Source organism: Mustela nigripes, chromosome 3 (assembly GCF_022355385.1).
Source record: "Mustela nigripes isolate SB6536 chromosome 3, MUSNIG.SB6536, whole genome shotgun sequence".
Taxonomy (NCBI): Eukaryota; Metazoa; Chordata; class Mammalia; order Carnivora; family Mustelidae; genus Mustela; species Mustela nigripes.
Genome location: NC_081559.1, coordinates 40,209,665 through 40,232,263, shown reverse-complemented (window position 1 = coordinate 40,232,263; position 22,599 = coordinate 40,209,665). Strand labels below are relative to the sequence as shown.

General features: G+C 45.7%; 1 protein-coding gene and 2 non-coding genes across 6 annotated transcripts in view; all 3 read right to left on the bottom strand.

The window, feature by feature from the left end:
- The window catches only part of ATG16L1 (autophagy related 16 like 1), a 37,452-nt gene continuing 14,853 nt past the window's right edge, over positions 1-22,599 (bottom strand). The window contains exons 6-19 of one of the 4 annotated variants that reach the window (XM_059393740.1): positions 22,474-22,539; positions 20,030-20,116; positions 19,323-19,379; positions 19,062-19,109; positions 18,333-18,435; positions 14,772-14,877; positions 10,899-10,969; positions 10,110-10,181; positions 4,680-4,800; positions 4,309-4,414; positions 2,940-3,089; positions 2,748-2,795; positions 2,326-2,427; positions 1-1,561 (exon numbers count right to left, since the gene is read on the bottom strand). In XM_059393740.1, coding sequence (XP_059249723.1) covers positions 1,468-1,561; positions 2,326-2,427; positions 2,748-2,795; positions 2,940-3,089; positions 4,309-4,414; positions 4,680-4,800; positions 10,110-10,181; positions 10,899-10,969; positions 14,772-14,877; positions 18,333-18,435; positions 19,062-19,109; positions 19,323-19,379; positions 20,030-20,116; positions 22,474-22,539 — 1,231 coding nt within the window. In that variant the 3' untranslated portion in view covers positions 1-1,467. The remainder of the gene's footprint in view (positions 1,562-2,325; positions 2,428-2,747; positions 2,796-2,939; positions 3,090-4,308; positions 4,415-4,679; positions 4,801-10,109; positions 10,182-10,898; positions 10,970-14,771; positions 14,878-18,332; positions 18,436-19,061; positions 19,110-19,322; positions 19,380-20,029; positions 20,117-22,473; positions 22,540-22,599) is intronic. The other 3 variants (XM_059393741.1, XM_059393742.1, XM_059393743.1) reach the window with 3 other exon arrangements.
- Positions 5,315-5,539, bottom strand: LOC132014799 (small Cajal body-specific RNA 6). Its single transcript, XR_009403437.1, has one exon. It is a non-coding gene; the product is annotated as a small Cajal body-specific RNA 6 (non-coding RNA).
- LOC132014798 (small Cajal body-specific RNA 6) lies at positions 17,141-17,415 on the bottom strand. The gene has a single exon (XR_009403436.1). It is a non-coding gene; the product is annotated as a small Cajal body-specific RNA 6 (non-coding RNA).

Here is a 22,599-nt window from a genome sequence, read left to right as displayed (position 1 = left end):
CAAAGTTTGAAAAGTATATAACCGATTTCTTTTTTATTTACAATCAAGTTCTGTTGGGCAACATAAATAAATAAAAGATGCGCCCTGGCCTGCGAATTCTACCTCCCCTTGAGCTCTTGGAGCAGCAAGCTGGAAGGGGCGGGGGGAGGAGGGCCAGGGAGCGAGGGAGGATGGACACAGCACCCCTCCTCACCCAGCTCCAGCTCTCCTACCCACAGCTGTCCAGAGAACAAGTTTGGAAGGAAAAAAATAAAGTGCAAATTAAAAAGTGATGAAAGTACTGGTGTTTCAGTCACTCAGGAACTAAAATGATATACACAGGTAAAATGGTAAAGATAAATGTTTTAAGAAAAGAAAGAAAAAAAAAAAAAAGCGCCACAGGCCAGATTTTCCCTGGCCTTGATCCCAACTCCTGACACCTAAAGATGACATTCCCATACTTCTTGGAACGGGCTTCTCGCACTAAAGCACCGAGGGGTATTGCACATAGGCTTGGCAAAGGGGCAGTGACCCGGAACTGGGCTCCAGGCTAATACATTTGAGGCCTCCAATCTCTTGTCACCAGCGGCTGTCACCGAGGCACACCTAGAAAGAAGGTGGTGTGTGCCCTGCCCACTTTCTGGGAGTCTACAGATGGCTGCAGGAAGCCACTCTACTCCCACAGCATGCCCACTTCCCTGCAAGGAGGTTTCTGCACTTCCTCTCCTACTTCCAGAAAGTATTTTATAACCAAACATTTATTTCTTGATCAAGAAATAAGTGTATAGCATTGTTAGGAAGAAAGGTAACCTGAAGCTTTGAAGAACAGCTGCTTTCTAAGAACAGTTTAGGAGACCTAAGGAAATTCCAACAGTAATCAGATGAGATCAGAGAAAGAGCCTTGTAATAATGACAGAGACCAGCAGGGAGAACCACAGTCCCGCTGTCTCCTCAGAAATCAGGGTAGTCCCTGTGGGCTGAGGGCAGGGGTAATCCTTTTTGGGTTTCTGTTAATCCAATGATTCAAGTGAGTTTACCGGGAAAACCATCCCAAGGGGGCAGGACATGCATTGGGCCAGAACCGACTCTGGAAGGACGGGAGAAAGCACGGAGGGAGAAATGACACCCACGCGCACGTGTGGGGCGTTCCTGGTCCTGCTGGCCAGTAAGGAAGCCGGCAGGTGACCGTGCTCCCCCGATGAGGTATGGAAGATCAGAGCCAGTAGTGTTTCCCACCTGAATCAAGGCAAGAACCTGAATCCCTGATAAGTGACTGCAGGGCCAGATTTTTTCAGTGTTATCCTTTCAGGCCATTAGAGACCTCAGCTAAAATCCTCAGAAATCCTGTTCAAAGGCAGGCCACGCAGCTCCAGCTCCTCTCTGGAGATCGAAGCTACACCCAACACACCACCTGCCAGGACAGAGCCGCCGCAGGAGTCTGGGTGCTTCTCCGACTTCAGCTCCTTTCTCTCTCTCTCGAAGGTGCCATCAATACTCTGACCACAGCACAGCTTTGCTTCCTTTGTCCACACTGACGACATGGGAGCCAGAAGGGGACCATGCTACCGCATTGATGGACGAGCTTCAAAGGGAGAGGTCGAAACACCTGTGAGATCTTAGTGAGCTGAACGCCAGGCCCCCTTGCATTCTGGGAGCAAGGCTCTCTCCAACGCCTGGCTTACTCACCAGGACTGCTGCCGCCCACAGGCAGGCCCTTGGCAATGAGCACAGAAACTCAAAGGAACCCCACACTGTACTGAAGAAAGCAGGTTAGAAACAAAAAGAATGAAAGGAGTCCAGTGAAACCAAGTCTACCCTAAGGCGGTAGCCTTCACCCTTTGACAAGAGCCTTGGGGGCCCGCTGGGGAGTGGACAATGGCCACTGCCCCTGGGAGCAAGGAGAGATGGTTCTGGAGGAAAGCCCCACCTCCATTAAAACTAGCAGCTGAGCTTGGTGGAGAGAACAAAGCTAAGAGAAACAAGAGCCCGGGGGAGTACTGAAAGAGTGAAAATCTGGGTTTACAGCCAGTCAATTTCCTGGGGAATGGGGCTCTGAAGGGAGAAGGAGAAGCAGAGAGGAGACGCTAGGTGATCTTCCTAAGCTTTCTCCAGCAGCCACTACTCGAAGGGCTCTAACTAGAGACTGTCACATCCCTAAGCAAACACTGCCACTTGCTGTACTGCATGAATGGCCTCAGGCTCCCCTCAGTGACCTTGCTCACAGCAGAGCCAGTGAGCCCACAACGCTCTCCCGGGGCTCAGTCCATGCCCAAAGGGGCAGGACCCCCGAGATGAGGTCACAGCACCTGCATACAACCTCAGGGGGGCTACCAGGATTCCCCTTACCCGTGCTGCTTGGAAAGGACCTTCTCCACCTTCCCCGAGAGCACGCTCCAGACGTAGAGGGAGCCCTCAGCTGAGCCCGCTGCCACATAACCACCATCAGGGCTGCAGAACAAGTAAGACCGGAAAAGTGTCAAGCACCCACCCCCAGTTCAGCATTCCGTGGGAGAAGCACTGGGCAGGGAGAGCCGAGAACCAGGAAAGGGGGCTGCCCTTCTGCACAGAGCCCACCTTCCTTAGAAGCTCTCCAACAGCTCTTAGGCACACCAGAAAGGAAAGAGAGATAGTGACCCCTAAAGGTGAACTTCCAGGTCATTCCTGGACACTCTCTCAGGGTTAGTCAGTGAACACATGGCCCCCACCTCCAACTCCCGCATGCACCAGCTGGGGGGGTGGGGCAGGACAGGAGGAGAAGCGCTACTCACCTGAATACAACTCTAGTCCAATCAGAGCCGCATTTGAACCCAGGCGCGCTGAAACCAACAACAGCACTGTTACCCCGAGAGCTCATACCACTCGGGGTTTGAGAAAGCAGGGTCAGGGCTTCTGGTGTTCATGTGACCCCCAGAAAAACAACAAGGGTCAAATAAAACCCAAACCAGCATGTCTCCAGTTACCTAAATGTCTGTCTGACAGCATTGATCCGCAGATCAATGATCTTCAGCAGGTCATCACGAGAGCAGCTGAGAAGCTCTGTTCTCTCTGGGTTTAAGTCCAGGGCGGTAATCTTGCCCAGCAGCTCCATCTCCCGGACGATGCTCTCTGATCTACAGAAGTGACGGGAAGTCTGAGAAGACGGAACATGGAAGCGTTGGCACTTCCCCGTGTTGACCAGGACACCATGCTCCATGGAGAAGAAGGGGAAAGGAGGGAATTCGACTAGAATGCCATACTCTTCAAGAACAGTGAGTGTCCCAACCTTATAAAAATCACTTCAGGAACTGCTTTTACTATTTTTCTATCAATACATTCTATAGTTATAGTGTAAGAACCAGAACTTGGAATTGGGGAAGAATTAACTTCCTCACCCATTTGGAGAAATGCTACAGTAACTGCCAATCAGGGAGCTTCGGCCCAGCATGAGCTAAGCAGGTCTGCGACCTGTTCAGTACTCTTCCAGTGATGACATGTCAACGTGGCCAAGGGCCCAGAAACTTGCTCTGGTGGGTCTGGGATAAACATGTGGTCCGTTGCAGGCTCCCTGCCCTACAAGTTCAGCTCCAGGGCTCCCCAAGTCCAGCTGAGTGATGCCAGGTGTGCAGCTGGACTCTAGGGCAGAGTTCCCACCCTAGGCAAGTCAGTCACTGGTCTGGCTTAAGTCCTCCCCTTCCTCGCCCATCATGTGCGAATGTTCCCTCAAATCCCTTCCGCTCCACATCTCCTTTACTGCTGGATGAGGTCCGGGCTTCTAGGATGCCATGTGAACGCCACCTGCACCATCTACTCACTTGTGCAGAGGGGTCCTCTGTTAAAACACCCAATGGCTTACAAGAGCAAGTCACTTAACAAACAGCCATCTGATCCCAACCCACCACCAGCTAGTCCTGTCTGCCCACAGCCCGATCTCCCAGGCTATCCTGCTGTCCTGTCTGGAAAGTGTGTCAGGGGCTTTGTGTCATGTGATGCCCACTGCCTTCTTAAGACTCATCCTGACAGGTGTTCTCTCATATCCTTGGACTAAGGCGCCTGGCTCTACTTCCGAACCCCGTGCAGACTTTCCAACTACCTAGCTGTCCATCTTCATTTTCCTAGCAGCTGAAAAAGTGCCTCCTAAGCGCGGAGAGTGTGCTCGTAAGTAATCACTGAACACGACTGTCTACTTCACGGTAAAGAATATCGAACTACTGAGACAAACGTGGACTAGAGCTCATTTTTGCTACTTCTAGGGATCTTAAAAAGTACACCCTGTATACAAAGCCTCCTCAGAGCTCTACCACGGGAAGACCCTCTCATCTGCCTCCCCCACCAAGCTCTGGGGTAGTATACCGGATGTCCCAGAAACGAATTTTCTTGTCAAAATGTCCACTCATGACACACTGCTCCGTGCAAACGATATCGTTGCAGCTGGATCCTGCAAACACCGTCTTTATGCCTGAAAGAAAAGTGAACATTAGTCATCGAGCAGAGGACCCTGCACAGCAGAGGCCGTGCAGGGAGCATCGCTTCCCTCTCATCCGAGTAACTGGAGCTCCTTATTTAATTTAAACATACTCTCAAACACAGAAAACTGTCGCTACCTCAACGCCACTCTGAATATGAAACCAGACTTGAAATTCAAACTGTATCACGTGTGGCAACAAACACCTTGTGGTTAACGTCTAATTGTACAGACAGAGAGCAAGACTAAATTTCCTCACAGACTTTGCTGCGGAGATCCCAGAGCTTGAGGGTCCGGTCATGACTTCCGGAAACAATACGCGCGTTGTCCAGCAGGAACTTGGCAGACAGCACTTTGCCACTGTGTCCTGTGAGAGTGTGCTGCGAGAGAGAACACAGCTGGGGTAAGCCGTGGGCACACACCATGCTGGAAGAACTGGCTTCTCCAAACACCCAAAGATCTGGTCAGGAATATACAGACAAAGGATATGTGGCTCGGCAAAATGTCCAGAAAGCCTATCTTTCAGTGTGGCCCAGAGGTAAGGAATCAAGAGGAAGAGCATAAATCTCTCAGCACAAATAATGTATAGGGGAAAAAAAAATCTAACACCACTAGTGCCAACTTTAAAAAAAGGGACATGCAGTTGGAGGACCTTTTTGAAATAAACTGTTACAGATACCACAGGTCTGTAGGATTCCTGCAACCTTCTCTGTAAATCTGGATTGTATCAGATTACAGAATTTTTCAAAGCCTAGATTTTACCCAGTGCCTCTGAAAGTCCAGACCCTATTTAAAGTCAGAACATACTGGTTCCCTGCAGGCATAATTTACAAAAGGAAACATCAGGACTCTCTAAATAAACTATTAAAAACCCTAGGGGTTTTTTCAATCAGAGATCTCAGCTTGCAATGTCAGACCATAACCACAGGTACCAGCAGCCCCAACAATGAACCCCCTTAGCAGCTGGCTGGGGGGTTCCCGCCAGGGAACACAGCCCTGGGGCGTTGCTCAGCACCAGCCACCCTTCTGCCCATCACGGCACTACTGGAGCCCAAGGGGATGCCAGGGGTATCGGGAGGGGACCCTGGGAGTCGGACCTTTCACTACTCCTCATGGATTTTCCAGTGCAGGCTGGCATGCTTCTAGGTGTGAAATCTCAAAGGCTCAGAAAGTATTCGTTGAGGTTTTCTTTTTAACCAACTAATAAATAAACCTTTAAAAGCTTTCATATACTTACTACAACTGCTAACTTACTTACAGAGTTTCCACACTGACTCCCAAAGATCTCACAGTTCCTTGTGAAATGTTTAGTGTGAGAATTTTTGAAACCTATCTTCCCTCCTTGCTCAGTGGAGCAACGCCACCTCACCACAGGAACAGAAAACCCAGGCCCACACATACTTCTCCCTTCTGAAGGGAGAAGCTGGCACAGATTCGAAGACTCGTTTCTCCCACATTTAAACCTCTCTGAAACTGAACGACATCAGACAAATGCGCCAGCCAGGGGGCAGCTGTGCTATGGCTGTATAAAAACCTCCCACAGATCCTTCTCGTAAGATCCTGAACACTCCCGCAACAAGGCTTACATTGAGTACAGTATGGGAGTAAGGATTCCACCCAGCACAGATCATCCACACTGTACGGTTCATGAGGAGACATTCAACTCAGGAAGAGTACACCCCATGCTAGGTAAATTAAGTTCGGAGAAAAGAACTACATCATCAAAGAAATCAAAGTTTTGGGTACATTCACTGTTTTCGTTCATCCTACTGCAGTAAAATCCCAGTTGGCAGACTCCGGAGAAAGAGACACTGCTCATAAACAGGCTTGTGAGCACTCATTTCTGTGAACTCTATTAAATGCGTGTTAATACTTTCATTGTTCTCATGTGCAAATACTCCTAAAAATTTACCCACTGCTGATGGGGCGCCTGGGTGGCTCAGTGGGTTAGGCCTCTGCCTTGGACTTGGGTCATGATCTCAGGGTCCTGGGATTGAGCCCCACATCAGGCTCTCTGCTCAGCAAGGAACAGGGTCCCCCGCCCCTGCCTTTGCCTACTTGTGATCTCCTTCTCTGTCAAATAAATAAATTAAAAAAAAAAAATTATCTATTGCCATTTTCACATTACAGCAGAAGTAGTTTCCCACGTGACAGCTGAAGATGCTCCGGCTCTGGGGTCACAATGCTCTGGCTTTGAACAGTCAGGGCTCAAACATCTGCCAAATAACCTCTTCCTCCCACTGTTTTAGTAAAAGGACCAAACAAGGTGCCCCGTGTATAAGGCCCACTGCTGGGAGCATTAATGTTCTTCCTTCCTCCAACCACTAAGAGCCTTCAAAGTTACTCTGATAGTTAAGTAATTGTCAAGTGGCAATTACAATTTAATGGAAATTTCTATGCCCAGCGGACACCTAGGTCACTTTACATCTCATGAGCACTAATGGTGCTACTGCAAACAGCTATGGGCACACAGTTTCCCTGGTAAAACTGCTGGACTGATGAAAGAAAGAAAAGAGATACTATTATTTCCTGGTTCCTCCTCTTCTTCTTCTTTTTAAAAGATTTTACTTATTTGACACAGAGAGAGAAAGGGTCACAAATAGGCAGGCAGAGAGAGGGGGGGAAGCAGGCTCAGAGAGCCTGATGTGGGGCTCGATCCCAGGATGTTGAGATCATGACCTGAGCAGAAGGCAGAGGTTTAACCTGCTGAGCCACCCTGGTACCCCTTTCCTGGCTCTTCTTATGTGTTAGCTTGCTTTTTAAAGTTTGTCCTTCTGCCAATCTCATCCTTGGAGGAAATCCAGCTGACGGGCTCCCATTCCATGCTCACAAAGGTATGGAATGCAGCCTCCTCCAGGTTTTTTTCCATGATTTACAAAGTCCTTATCTCAAGTGCATCAGATTTATGTAAAATTTTTATCCACCCAGTGTTTCTGACATTTCTTTTCAATATTTAATTCAATTCAATTTATTTAATTTTCAGGTTTTACCTTCCTTTTTCAAACAGTGGCTCCTAAGAGATGGGGCAGCATGTTCAGACATCAGAGCAGCTTGAACCTCTCTTCTCCAGGGCCCTGCCAGGTGCTCCCCCATGCCTCAGGAGAGACCTGAGGGCCACCCACCATGCAAGCAACCACCGTTAGCACCAAATGGTCAACTGACCCCAGAAAAAATGCAGAACTCAATGAGGATGTTTCTGAAGCAAAAACCACCATCTGAAAGCCAGTCTCGTCACCCTGGTTATTTTTCTATGTCCACATTAGAGAAGTGAAAAGGTGGGTTGTTCAACCCCATTCCTCAAGTCACATTTTAGAGAGCAGCTAGGAAGTTTTGCAAGGACCTTCTGGATTTTTAAGGGAATCTAAAACACCCGCTCTTCAAAGGAGTCCTCTGTAAATACCAGGCTGTCTCTAGCACACCTTTACTACAAGGATTTTAAAGCACTCAGCCAGTTGCTCCTTGCATTCTGGTCTCTGCCAATACCTTTCCCTTACCAGAAAAACTATGGGCTTGGGTCCTGGATTTCTGAACATTCACCTATGTGTCTTCCAACATCCTCTGTTGACTAGGGTCTAAGTAGAAGCCAGAGCCTCCTACAAGAGGGAGTGTATTTACTTCCTGGACCCCGTTAAGAGTTCCATGTGTGTTCTGTGGTCCCAGAGCAGATATTTATCCAGAGGATGTTCATCCTGATCTTCATCACACATACACAGAGAGAGGGCCAGAAGCCCTCCAAGTCAGCTAGCCCAGCTACGGAGGCTACTATCCTAGCACCAGCCCAACCCATCAGCAAGCCCAGTGGAAGCCTGGTGCTCCAGTACCCTGAGTGCCTTCTCCCATGAAACTCAGCCCACTCTTGCAGATTAGCTCACTTGAAGAAAGTTTCCCAACATTATTTTTGTTTTCCAGGTCTGGCTCCCACCTGCAGGTCCCCTTCTTATGTCCAACCCAAGGGCTGATGGTCACCTGAATAGAACTCTTTTCCAATGGAAAATATCATCCTGCACAACTGGCCGAGCCCTCAACTGCTTGCTTTTCTCCTCCAATGGCCTACAATGTAAGGGAGGACTGTATGTCCCTCTTCATGGTGAGACAGGTCTGCTGTACCTGTAGAGACACTAGAGTAATCCAGATCAAACAGAAAAGCAAGGAGCCCAGTTCTCATTCTCATCTGGTAGCTGGGGGACTCTAGGCAATTTTGTGGGCTTCTCTGACTGAGCCTTGGTTTTCCGTAACCTATCCCTCCTTGTTCCCCTGGGGATGAAAAAAGCAGTAGGGTACATACAATACCTTGGTATTGGGTCTGACGCATCAGAGCCACTCAAGAAAAGTCCCTTTTCCTTTAGGCAAACTAAGAACTGCAGGCACATTCAATCCTGTTTCAAGAATCCAGTAAGGGATCGATGGTTAAGAGAGCACAGCATAGCCCACAGCAGGTTATCATGCTGGTTGAGGACGGGCCAGGCCACCTTGAGCGTGCAGAAGTAGAGGGCGGCTACTGAAAACTTGTTCAGGTGTTGGAACAGATGGGACTACTGCTTTAGCAAAAGGTCCAGCCCTGCCCACGGGGGCCCAGTGGCCCTGTTCCCTGTTCTGCATTCAGACAAGAACACAGAACAGGCTCTTCAGCTTTCACAAGGGAGTAATCTTTGTCAGCTTCCTGCCCCATACTTTGCATGTGTAACCCTGGATCTTCTTCCGACTCAGAATGAAGGATCACCACCGTCCATGAGGTACTGACTAGCAGCTAATACTGGTGGTGTTCCCTACAGCTCCTTCAAGAAAACGGAGAGCCTATGAGACACGTGAACTGTGCATTTCCAAAGATTCTCCAAACTGCATCCCAGCATTATCACATCAGACCACTGGCAACGGACCATTCTGCGGCAGCTCCCCTTTTCTGCAGATTTCCCTCGAAGAAGCTCTCAACGCCATGCCTCATGCAAGCTGATGTACAAAAGCTTGTGTCAAACTTTTTTCTTTGTAAGAAGCTCAGCCTCCCTCTTATCTTTCAACAGCCTTTTCTTAATGAGCACATGTGAAAACTGCTTCAGGCTTAAGGAGAAAAACATGTCCCCAAATTAAGCTATTTGTTTTTCACTAGAAACAAAGTACTATAAACATCAAGTTTTGGTCTTCATTGTGGAGGCCAAGCGACTTCTCAACAACTTCGGGTTCACATGCTAATTCCTTCACATGACCCCGACCTTCCCCTTTTCCCTGCCACCTGCTCCCACCTTGTGTCAGAGTTGTGGTTCTCGCTAACCGTAAGTGTACCCACATGCAATCCTATGTCCTACTTTCAGCTCGACTCTGGGAGCTCATTATGAGTCTTGGGACATAACAAATGTAACTTCTACAACAACGCTGGGATTGTTGGAAGTTCTGCTAAAACAGACACCTGCCTGCCCCAAGTATGTAGTTCTTAGGAACAGGAACACCCTGAATCTTTTATGAGAAATGTGATGGCTTCCTCGTGCAAGCATTCTGAAACTCAATCTTGGACAAAGGAAGAATGTAACATGGAAACAAATTTTCCCAAGGGGGAAAAGGAAAGGCAGGGGGAGTCAAGTATGATTTTTAGGAAAACACGATTCTCCTAATTAATCAACCTGCCATTTCCTACATTTTGTGCCTTAAGAACCTCATGAAGTTTGAAGTTATACTAACTTTTTTAACTGGGTCTTACCCGTAACCGATAATCATCCACAGTCCAGATTCGACTTGCAAAATCATTTGAAGCTGCTAAAAGGTAAGATCCCTATGGGAATAAGGGTGGGGGGAGACAAATTTTAGACAAAATAGATTATTTCAGTCCACACAATACAAACTCCCTAAGAATCGAGTCCAGAAAAGGCTTATTAGATGCTCAAAAGCTGCACAGCTGATGTGAATACTGACCTTACTCCCAGTAGTCTGTCAACCCACTGACTGCGGTAAATCCACTTTGCTCCTGAACTTGCTCAATCCTGCCCTCCCGCTGGAATATTGCAGACTCTCCAGTTCAAACTGTAACCTGTTCTCTCGAGTTCATCAGCTATCCCCTCCACCCCCTTCAGTAACAGTAAATACCAACTGTCTACACACTGTCCAAACTACAGAGCCCAGAGGCACCAGCTCTTCCCTCCCACAACCTCCCCAAACTGTTCTCCCTGAGACCTGCCTCTCACCCACCTAGCTAGACGCCTGTGGCTCCCCCTGCACCGCCACGCTTCAGCTGGGACCTTCAGCAAGCCTGCAGAGAACTGACTGGCTGGGACACTGCAGACCTGCCTCCCCCACCCAGATTGCAACACTGTCACAAACAGCCCAGAATTTACCATCTCCTTGCATCGTGATGGGACACTGATGGGACTTAAGACAAGGAGAAAAGCTGGGAAATCATCTGAGTAATTTTTAAAATTTCAAGAACCAGATGTCTTAAATGGTTTCTACGCCTCTGTAAGCGCACTCATTTCCACAGCCATGGGATACTCACAGCGCTGTCAAATTCGATGCTCGTAATTCCCGCATTACTGCCAGAGAGGGAGCCCTTGAACTCACATTTATCTGGATAAAGAAAGACAGGAGACAAAGGAAAGTAAGGCCAACACCTATGTAACACTGGGGCACCTGAAACGGAGTGGAAGCCAGTGAGAGACTGCGAAGAGCAGCTGTCCTGCATGGACGCAGCATCGGAGAGCAGGAGGACAAACACCGCAGTGAGACCAGAGGGGACAGCTGTGCAGCTGCTGGAGCCATAAGTGTGTAAGCGACGCAGGGCCCAGCACTTCACAGGTGCTCCCTGTTCTCTTCAAAAATTTAGAGTCTTCTATTCCCTTTACAAAGAAGTAAGTGCAGGAATTTTAAAGAAATGTCAATCCGTCTAGATAGAGTTTTAGTTCTGCTATTCCTCAGTAAAAATTTCTAGTTCAGATAAATACACCTTTGGGTCTGATAAGTATTTGTGTCAATTTAACAATCTCTTGTATAGAACCTCACCACGAAATTTTTCACAATCTCTGTGTGAATTCTCATTAGAGTTTTATTTATTTATTTTTTTCTTTTTTTAAGTTATAAATTACTGGCTAGTCCTTAGAATGCCAGTGAAGCTAGTTTGGAGTTTCTGGAATTTGTCTGTACACTTCCTCTGTCTCTGGAAGCTGAAGATTCTGGCAGTCCAACTGGCTGCTAGCACTCCCCTCACCCCAGCCTCCCTCACCAGACACAGGCTCCTGGGTCCTGCTCTCAGACACCCACGCAGGAGTTTTCATGATGTAGGCACAAACTGAAAAGAGTATGAGTCTCAGGATGATGTGATTAAGCCCCTTCTTAAAGGGTACCTTAAGGATGACAAGTTCAGAAAACAATCAGGGAAACATTCAAATCAAATTCATAAAAGGGGATCAGGCGCCTGGATGTCTGTTGGCTGAGAGTCCGACTCTTGATTTCATGCAGGTCATAATCTCAGGGTCTTGAAATCAAGCACCAAATCAGGCTCTGTGCTCAGAGCAGAGTCTGCTGAAGATTCTCTTTCTCCCTGTCTCTTTAAAATAAATTAAAAAAAATTTTTTTCTAAGATTTTATTTGAGAGAGAGAACACAAGCAGGGAGAGCAGCAGGCAGAGGGACAGGGAAAAGCAGGCTTCCTGCTGAGCAGGAAGTCCGACATGGGGCTCAATCCCAGGACCCCGGGAACATGAATTGAGCCAAAGGCAGCCAGTTAACCAATTGGGCCACCAAAGCACACCCCTCTCTTTAAAATAAATAAATCTTAAAAAAGAAGTTCATAAAAAGGGAACATAAAATAGGAAACATCTCCAAGAACAGCCTTTTCTCTTATTCAATACTTCTACTGGTAATAATTATGATATGAATACTGGGTTAAGAGCTGTCAAATACATTTAGGGTCAGGATTATTAAACTGGTTGAAGCCCACCCTCTGAATTATTGCGAAATACCTGTATAGCATATCTAAAGCCTTTTCTTGGATCCTAGCTTTCATGAGATTTTCAAAAGTCAGAAAAGGCTAATATCCACTAATTAATTAAGGTCTTAATTTAGATTAGAGCTTTACAAAAATATTACTGTAAATTCTAAGAAATATCAAAAATTATGCCCAAGATAGCAGTTTATTTCTCTGGTAGTTAACACATTGCCAAAATGTAAGAAATGACCAATAAATACTACTCTATGTAAGAGATTGATCTCAAACAATCAAAAAAAAAAATCCTTCCCAAAGATCTAGAGAGCATGGAGGGAAGGTATGTCAACATCTCAATGGAGCTTCTGGAAAATTTTGATAGAGCAAGGACAGATGTTCCTACTGGGCAGAAAGTGCCATTCTTCTGATACTTTAAAAGTGTAAAAAACAGGACCCCCAAACTCTTTCATAAAAGGCTTTTTGGACTTAGTCTCTTCCAAGATTCAGTAAATATTAGCCAAGGAGAAAAAACCTGCTGACTAAGTGATTTGCAGAAGAAATACTCTATAATTAGGCCATAACTGATATTTGTTCCTCAAAACTATATAAAGTGCTGCCAAACATTCTATGTTATTTCTTAGACCCAGCAGAAACTTTTCATTTTATTGACACCAACTATGCCAATATTCATTTCCATTTACTTCCTTTTTAGCAGCAAAAACCTAACACTGTTACTAAAGGTTGGTTCTAATTTTCTTAGAAGTGCTTTTACTTCTACTACCAGGAAGCAGAAAGTATTTCTAGAGTTATTTTTATTTAATCACAAGACATAATCAAAACAGATGCTCTGGGGCACCTGGGTGGCTTAGTCGTTAAACATCTGCCTTCAGCTCAGGTCATGATCGCAGGGTCCTGGGATTAGGCCCCACATTGGGGCGCAGTGGGGAGTTTGTTTCTCACTTTCTCTCTGACCCTCTTCCTTGTTGTGTGTGCACGCTCTCTTGCTCTCTCCGTCTCAAATAAATAAATAAATAGATAAATCTTAAGAACAAATACAAACAGATGCTCTGCTTAGATTTTAAAAAATCAAATCTCATAAAACTTCTATTATTACAATATGGCTTTATTATTGCATTATCATGGTTTTCACAATTACCATTCATAAGGTGTTTCTGGGTAAAGCAGCACAAATTTTCATGGGCTTCAACTAGCTGTATTTGCCAGGGATTTAACGATGGAGTCACTTTTCAGAAAAAGAAAAAGAAAAAAAAAGGCCAGGGCAGACAAATGTGGTGCTTTATTGATAATCTACGATCATCAAACGGATCAACAGACTGCTCTTGCTCTGAACACACCAAAAGTCACCTGCATGTTCCTTCAGGTGCTCTATAGCTCAGGGGAGGCCACAGCGGGAAGAAAGGGGCTTTGCAGTCAGCAGACCCAGCAGGACCTGGTTCTGCCATCCCCTGCCATGCTAATCAGTTACCAGCCATGAAAACCAACTGCAAAATCAAGTAGGGACTCTGAGTTTTCATCTTGTCAAGTAGGGGTGATACCTGTCTTTCAAGCTGCACAGGGCTGTGGTGAGGATCAGGGGAACTAACACAGACAAGGGCCCTCTGGATCTACTTCTTGGTGGACACTGGGAATGTAAGTGCTACAACTAAGGAAAGCTGACAAAGCGGTTCTTATTAAAATCTTCAGCCTTATTCCTCAACCCTGCTTTATTTAAAACAACAACAACAAAACCACAACATGAGATTTAACTACATCTCAAAATGCTGAAATTGAGCTATCCCTAGCTTCAGATTTCTAAGAGATGATTTCACCAAGTCCCACTTCCTGTTTTAATGCCATCCCATTTCTGAGTACTCTGAAGCCACTTCTGAAACAAAGTCTCATCAAAGAGACGAGGTCTTGATCTTCTGGCCCTTGATGATAAGCTGCTTGTTAAATACATTTTTTTTCTGGAAGATATATCCCTCTTTTTATTCTCAAGCTTAGATATGACCTCAATCTTTTTCTCTAGGCTAAAGCCAATAGTGTTATTAAATGCACGCGCCTCAGCTCAATGTATAGTTTAATTCTAAAGTCTATGACTTTAAGACCTTTCATTTTCCTTCTAAATCCTGTAGAATCTTGGAAGATGTTCTCATTATATCTGAGAAAACACAAACACTAACGAATCCATAACCTAAAACCATTTTCTAGCCCTTGCTTAAAAACTCAGCACAAATATCCACACAGGTGCAGTGTCTGAGATGGTGATAATGCTTTGGTCAGATAATTTCTGAAACAAGATACTAGATATTTGGAGAAGGTGAATGATTTAAAGATTGCCTAAATAAATAAATGAAATCTTAAAAAAAAATTTTAAAGATTGCCTGAAAGCCAAGGTCAACCAGATGTCCCCAACACAGCCTCTTTCTTTGCAACTCTGGGATCTCACCTCCAAACACTTCCCAAAGCTTAACTCTCCGATCCATGCCTCCTGTGGCCAGCAGCCGGGAGCCCGGACTGAACTGCACAGCGTTGACTTCCCCATCGTGAGCATCCTGCAAGACAAGCACCCTGCTTCAACCCCAATCACTGTCATTCCCGAGAGGAAGGAGCCCAGTGCACATGAACACTCTGGACATCTAACAAAAGGCATCAGATGCTCACTTAGAAATAAAGGGGGTCCGCTCATAAACTAACTTGGATTCCTACCCTATTTTACTCTTATAGTTACAGTTCCATTTATTTAAGCACAGTGCAACCTTCTTAAAAAGCATTCAAAAACCCATGTAGACTAACTGCCAAAAGTTTGTCTTTGCATTAATTTCATTTCTCCTTAAGAAAAATAAAATTCAGTCTATATTCTACTATGATCTTAATGGCTTAAAATTAAGTCTCTGATTAACCACCTCTCTTTTTGTCCAGATTATGTTAATGCTACATGCTAACCTATCTAGTCAAAGTACAGCATGGCTTTTCATGATAGAAGTCTTTATGGTTTCCTAATGTGAGTATATCCCCACATGGAGTCCTAATACGAGCAGATACCACACCTGCGGCGATGCATCACTGTTACAGTGGGATTCTATTCTGCTCTGGAAACAATACAGCACTACTGTGTACTAGCAGGGTGACTTTTGCCAAGTTTCTTAACTTTCTGAAGTCTCAGCTCATTTGCTCATCTATAGAAAAAGACTTCTGCCAAGTTGTGTGACTTAGGAGTGTGCCTAATCACCAACAGGCCTTCAACGAAACAGGTATCACTCTTGGAGAATTTTAAATTCTTCACAGGGAGAGACACCTGGGTGACTGTCAGTTAAGCATCTGCCTTCAGCTCAGGTCATGATCCCAGGGTCCTGGGTCATGATCCCAGGGTCCTGGGCTCGCTGCTCCATGGGGAGCCTTTTCTTCCCTCTCCCTCTGTCTGCCACTCTGCCTGCTTGTGCTTTCTCTGTCATATAAATAAAATCTTAAAAAAAGAATAAGTTCTTCACAGGGAAATCTTTTTCTCTAAAGGTTTAATTATTTTGACAAAAGAGACAGAGCATGCACACGGGAGGAGGGACAGAGGAAAAAGGGGAGAGAAACCCAAGCGATTGCCTGCTGAGCACAGAGCCTGATGCCGAACTCGATCTCTGACCCCAAGAGATGACCGGAGCAGAAATCGAGTCAGATTCTAATTCGACTGAGCTATCTAGGACTCCTTCACAGGGAAATTACTGAGACTGGCATCCAAACTAGAAAAAAAATAATCTGAAAAGATGGTATCTTTTTTTGTGTTCATGATGGGAAGGGAAATGGGGTAAAAAGCATCCCCTCCTAGAATGGGAAAAAAAATACCAGAAAATGTCTCTGAAACCGCTCTTAAAAATTAAGACTATAAGGGTGAATGGGAGGCTCAGTCAGTTGGGCATCTGACTGAGCCCCGCATTGGGCTCTGTGTTCAGCAGGGAGTCTGCTTAGGACTCTCTCTCTCTCCCTTTCCCTTCACCCCTCCAGCTACCTTCTCTAAAACAGATCTTTTTTTTTTTTTTTTTTTAAAGATTTTATTTATTTGTCAGAGACAGAGGGAGAGAGAGTGCACGAGCACAGGCAGACAGAGAGGCAGGCAGAGGCAGAGGGAGAAGCAGGCTCCCTGCCGAGCAAGGAGCCCAATGTGGGACTCGATCCCAGGACCCTGGGATCATGACCCGAGCTGAAGGCAGCTGCTTAACCAACTGAGCTACCCAGGCGTCCCTAAAACAGATCAATCTTAAAAAAGAGAAAAGAAAAAAAGACTATCGATGCTGAAGTCTTTATGGATGAACTACGATGCCTGAGATTTGCTTTAAATTGCTCCAGCAAAAGTGTGTGGGGCAGAGAGAAGAAAACTGGCAGATGTAGCTAACTGGGGCCGCCTGGCAGGATGATGGGTGATGGGACCCAGAAGTTCTTTTACTCCCTGCTCACACCAATGTTTGAAAGTTTTCATAATAAAAAGGAAAAAAAAAAAAAAAAGACTGGAAAATGTGGATTACAAATATTAGATCACTAAACAGATCATCTATCATTTGCCTAAAACATCATTTGGGGAAGACAAAAATCTTATTGTCACATCTGCCTGGGACTAAAAAAGATGCCTGAAATATTATCAAAGGCACGATTATTAACTGACTGGGATATACACACCACTTTATTTTGCTTGGTGATCTGATCCCGCCCCAGCCCTTGTGTCCCACTGCTGAAAAGCGATCCGAGAGCTGACCAACCTTTTTGCTCCATGTAATTCCCTTCCTTTTCTTTCTTCTTCTTTTTTTTTTAATGCTATCTTTCTACTCAGGAGGTCTCAGATTGAAAACTTGAGATCATGCACCATCACACCCATGGCTGCCGCTCCTCCATCTCCTGCATAGCCGGTTCTGTTGGATATCTGTCAGCTGTGAACTGTATACTCTCAGACACACATGCTGACAGAATCCCAAATTATCAGCTGCTCCATTATCCCATACACATGACTTAAATGTGACAGGAGAAAACAATGGGCTGCTGGGAGTTGAGGGCAAGGAAGGGGCTGTGACATTGAGTGCAATCAGACCTTTTACCAATCATCACTGACCTCCTGTCAGGGACTCGCAGGAGTGGAATGGGAAGGGGCCTTAATGGTCCTCAATCCAACTCCTCATCTGGAGGGAGACTCTCTTTATGACAGACAAAGTGGTTAAATCACTCAGCTAGTTAACTGTGGAAATCTCTAATCAATTCCTCCTTATGCCGGAACTAAAAGCCTTCCCCATATAAATTCCCTCCCGTTTTATAGTGAGTCTTTCTCTCCCCTGAAAGCTGGCTCCTCTAACTCAGCCCATGTAAGACACAAGTCAGCCCAGCTATCTGGGCTCTGCTCTGCTTCTCTCTTCCCCCCAGACTCCCACCTGCCAGACCTGAATCAGTACCCCTCATTTCTCCAGGCTGGTTCCATTTCTGCTCAGTTCCCCCAAGCTGGGACCTACTTCTTCATTTCTACTAGCATCCAGCTCTGAACTCCAGCTGACAGCCCCAGCATCACAGTGGCCTCTGCCCAGGACTGTCTCCTGCTTCCAAACTTGTGCTTCTAACAATTGGAAGTCACACAGATTTGGGTATAATTCACGAAGCAAACAGTTGCCCTTACCCACCTTCCAAAACAGACTACTAACTAGAATTTCACTCTAGATCAGAGCCAACCAGTGACAACAATGACACACATTAGTGTAACTTCTCACCAACCACAGCTCCTTCTCCCTTGTCCCATCTCTCATGCTAGGGATTCTCTCTCAGCCAGTCCTGAATTACAGAAAATGGTTATAATAAATTCTATACTCTAAGCTAAGCAAAATGTATCAATTCCTTCCATTAGACATAGCCAACAGGTGTAAAAGCTTGCTATTGCTCTAAATAAAACAAGAGAAAGCCAGCTGCTGTGGAGAAAGGATCCTTTAACTGTCATGCTCAGTTACCACACAAAGCTTGGTGGGACGTGGGGTTCAACTGTACTTACAAAGACACACATCGCTGCTGTTGGCACTCTCACTTCTTTACTAGAACCAGGATGAGGATCCACATTATCCTGGGGAACTGGAAAGGAAGAGACAGAACGCCTCCTAAGAAGTAACATAAAGGAAAATATTAGGATTGCACAAGGCTTCCTGTCCACCAAACGTACAGGAGGGATTCAAAGATGACTTTTGACAGCTTCTTCTCCCTCCTAGACTCTTTGAACCACAAAACAATTCACCCGACCAGAGGCATCCTCACTCAAACGACACCCGAGAGGTATCCAGCACGTACCTGCACTCGCTTGCTCACTAACTCACAGACTCCAAAACCCAACACTGAAAAGCAGTCCCGCGAAACTGCTTCCCCAGCCAATAAACTGCTGCAAAAACGTTCTCAACATGAGTTAACTGCCCGTTCTGCGGGGGCTCATTTATCTACTGATAAGACTACCTGAAGGTGATTTCTGTGCCTAGTTACAACCATCCTCAGCATCCAGTGTGGTCATAGCAGAATCAAATGCGTGCCCGAGGAGAGGGATGAGATCGTGGCTGCTGTGCAGAGCTCAACCTAACTGCCCGCTCAAGAAGCTGACAGCACTCCTAGGAGCATGCATAGTGGCCTGGGAGGCACATGCACACCCGACAAGGGTGGTGGGGGCTGAAGCGGTGATCAGCACAATTATCAAGGAGCCACGTTCACATGCCGGACTGAGAGAAGGGAGTATTTTCACCTGGCAGCATCAGAAGAGTGATGTCCCAAAAGGGGAGACTCGGACAGACTAAAGGTAAGGCCAGATCAGTACGCAGCAAAATTAAGGAAAGAAAACAGAGGAAAAAGGAAGAAGCTAAGTGAAAAGCTGAAGTCAAAGCATCTGAATACTTGGCGCCACAGAAATTTGGTGTATGCTTAAAAAATGGTGATAAATCATATACAACACTTATGAATATTCACAAACATATTAACAAGGAAAGGTGAAGGTTTTCTAACCTACCCAAAGATATTAGTGATAGAATCCAGAAGGCCTCCAGCAGGCTGCGAGAGTCGCTTACTAAAGAGGAGGGGAGGATAGGTTTAAACCTTAGAAACATTTTGCCCATAATTCATCAATAAAAACAGTCCATAAAAATAGGTACCTGGGAGTATGTTTCCCATCAAGTTCCCAAACCCCAGCCAAGAAACCCCCTCAGAGGAGCAAACCATCAGAAAACAAGGGGAAGGCAAGAGGGAGGACCCAGCTTCAAAGTTTTAAAAGACACAAGGTTCCCCGCATTAAATTAACTTGTCTTAGAAACTGTGCTTCAGAAAATGACTCAATCTGACCTAACAGTGTCTGGCTGTTAATAACTAATCCCCATTCTTTTAGTCCTGCTTTAGTTATTAGCAAAGAAAAAAATCCTGGAACCCAAGTATGAAGTAAACAGTATGATTTAAATAATCATCCCAACAAGGTGCAACTGTCCATCTTGTGGGAAGCCATGACACTTCCTCCCACCTCCCCTCACGGGGTGGTGGCAGCACCAGATAGCTTGAGTCCCATGTGGAGGTGACCTGAGGAAGATGGGGACACTCGGGAGCCCACGATCTCCAAGGCTGTGCAGGAGGGGCTGGGCACTCCAGCAAGGGGCTCTTGCTGCCGCCACAACGTGCCGTCCACATACAGCATGAGTGCTCCTCTCCTGGCCCGCCCCAGCTACTTACGTGGCTGCTCTGCTGAGGGCACGCACGGGAGATGTCTCCTCGGTGTGATCAGAGGTTTCGTCCACGATGACTTCAATGTCATCATCCCTGGAAAAAAGGGCAAGAGGCCAAGTCTTTGATCCTGCTCCTTGGGAGCTTTGTGGTGAGTCTGTCCCACAAGCACCACCTCTTAGTCACACGCGGCCTCCGTGAGTTGGCCGTGACAAAAACAGCCAAGGGTTCTTCAGAGAAACAGGAATGGTCACACTCTGAATGACACTAAAAAAACGTTTAACCTACTGACATCAAATCTAGAATTCCAGCTGAAAAGAACTTAAAAAGTGATCTTTTGATCCTCTGAGGTGTGAACATCACTCCCACTTGGAAAGCAAGGAAACGATCTAACAAGCCTAGAACCATGCATCCAGTGCCAAGGGAGATTCCTTCCTTCAGGCCAGGTTCACAGGTAAGGGCTCCTGCATGTGAATAACTGGACCACAGTGCTCACCAAGAAACAGTTCCTATGAGATGGGCTGAGCATGGCACAGATGACAGCCAGGGCAGCTCTGGAGCACAAGAAAATGACAGGGCAAGGAGGAGATCCAGGGGAGTAAGGAAAGCTTTTGCTGGAAGGGCAATGGAGTCCATGGTTGCGTTAACATTGGCTTTAAATACTGCCTTAGTAATAGAAACAGGAAAGCAAAATCTCAACACAATTCATTTTGGACTCTGGGTATTTTATGCCTAGGTTTCAACACTTGGTGCTTCTGACATGTAGGAAGTCTTATCATGCTTCATGTGAAATAATCAAGACACAGAAATGCCCTGTTGTTTACCCGCCTTATCCCACCGGATACAAAGCACCTCTGGAATCTACCCCACCCCTTGTTCCTGTTTGGGGGAAGGCAAGCAATTATTTTGGTTTTAATGACCTCCTACCGAGTTGCAATCAGAAGTAAAATAATAAAACCTAACAACCCAAGCCTTTATCACCTAATGTTCAGACTCTTTAGACTTGAGAGCTAAATTTTTCCATGATTAATTATCTAGTAAACATATTACTTGATTAATTATCAAGTAAACATATACTTGTTACCAACCAAGTTAAACCAAGTCAAAGAAAAGTTGTTTTCCTTGGCTATCGATTTTAGGATTCCACACAACTGACCCCAGTCTAGGCCAGGATGTAGGGGAGAACAAAGGTATGCCTGAAGAAAGAGAACAAGGCTAGCCTTTCTTTTCTTCGTGGTTCTGGTTTGGAGGAGTCCCCTGTGTCCATACAAGCATGACAGCAGAGCAACAGAGACAGCAAGGGTAGCGACCAAGAGCAGAGCCTATGGAAATGTTTTTAGAATGGGACAAACATGAAGACACTTGGAACCCTGCAAAGGCCCAGGGCCACAAGAAAATACCAGGATGTGGCAACTGGTTATCACAATCTTTCAAAGGTAAGAATGCCCTTTGCCCCAGAAACTCTGCTCTTTGGGAAACAGAGATTAAAAACAGGCCTTTGAGGTCTGGCACTCCTAGGTTAGGTTTGCTCTGTCCCTTCCGAGAAGATCTTGGGCAGCATGCTTGACCTAAGTTGTGTCACCTGTTTAAGCTGCAGTAGGGATGCAGACAAATGTTGCTTTTATAAGCTGTCATTTCTTTACTTTGTAGTGTCTATAAAATAGAACTGAGATTCATTTTCCACATCTGAGAATACAGAAGAAATGCCTGTAAGTACAGCCTTGGTATGGAAATCTTTTTTCCTTATAAATTAACACCCTGTCTGGTGGCTGACTCCTCTAACTGAATTTAAACCAGTCCCCTCCATTTATAAGGAAACAAACAACATTTTAAAATGCAGTAAATCACAATTCTAATACTGTATTCTGGAATATTTTTCAGTAGAAAAGGAACACATCATAAACCAGAAGCAAGTGGAATTCAGTCATTAACTGAATTAAATTAAATTTAAATATCTACCACTCTTAACACAAAGCTTCAGATCTTGCAGAGGACTCTCCACCCCAACTCTAGATCAGGGAAAGTTCCAAATGGATTCATTCCCTTTTGCTCCAAGAGACTGTCATTTTCACTTAGGCTTCAAAGGTTTGCCCACACCTCCACTCAAAGTCGCATCCCAAGAACAGAGAGCAAGAGAAAGAACCCAGCCCAGCAATACACTCCAGGAGGCCCAATGACGGGTAGAAAATGGATCAAAGTGTCAAGAAGGAAGCAGCAAGGTGGGCACCCATTCAGGGTGCAGAAGTCATCTGTTCACAGCCCCACAGCCCACAAGGAGCATGAGCTGCAGCAGCCTTGGGATGGGAACCCGTGTTTAGTGGCTCCCTCAGAACTTCTGAGTTTCCTTTCTACAATCTATAATAAACGATTTTACAGAAATAAGAACATGGTAACATTTTAAAAGAGCAAATCCAATTACTAAGAGCAGTTCTGATTAGAATAGCTCTACTTACTGTTCAACGGGTAGAGGTTCCTTTGCTGCTTCTGCAAGCTCTTTCTGTAGCCGGGCTTGCCGCCTCCTAGTGAAGAAAGCCCAGTAGTTCATGTCGGCCTCAACAAAGCACGGCACTTGGGCCCTC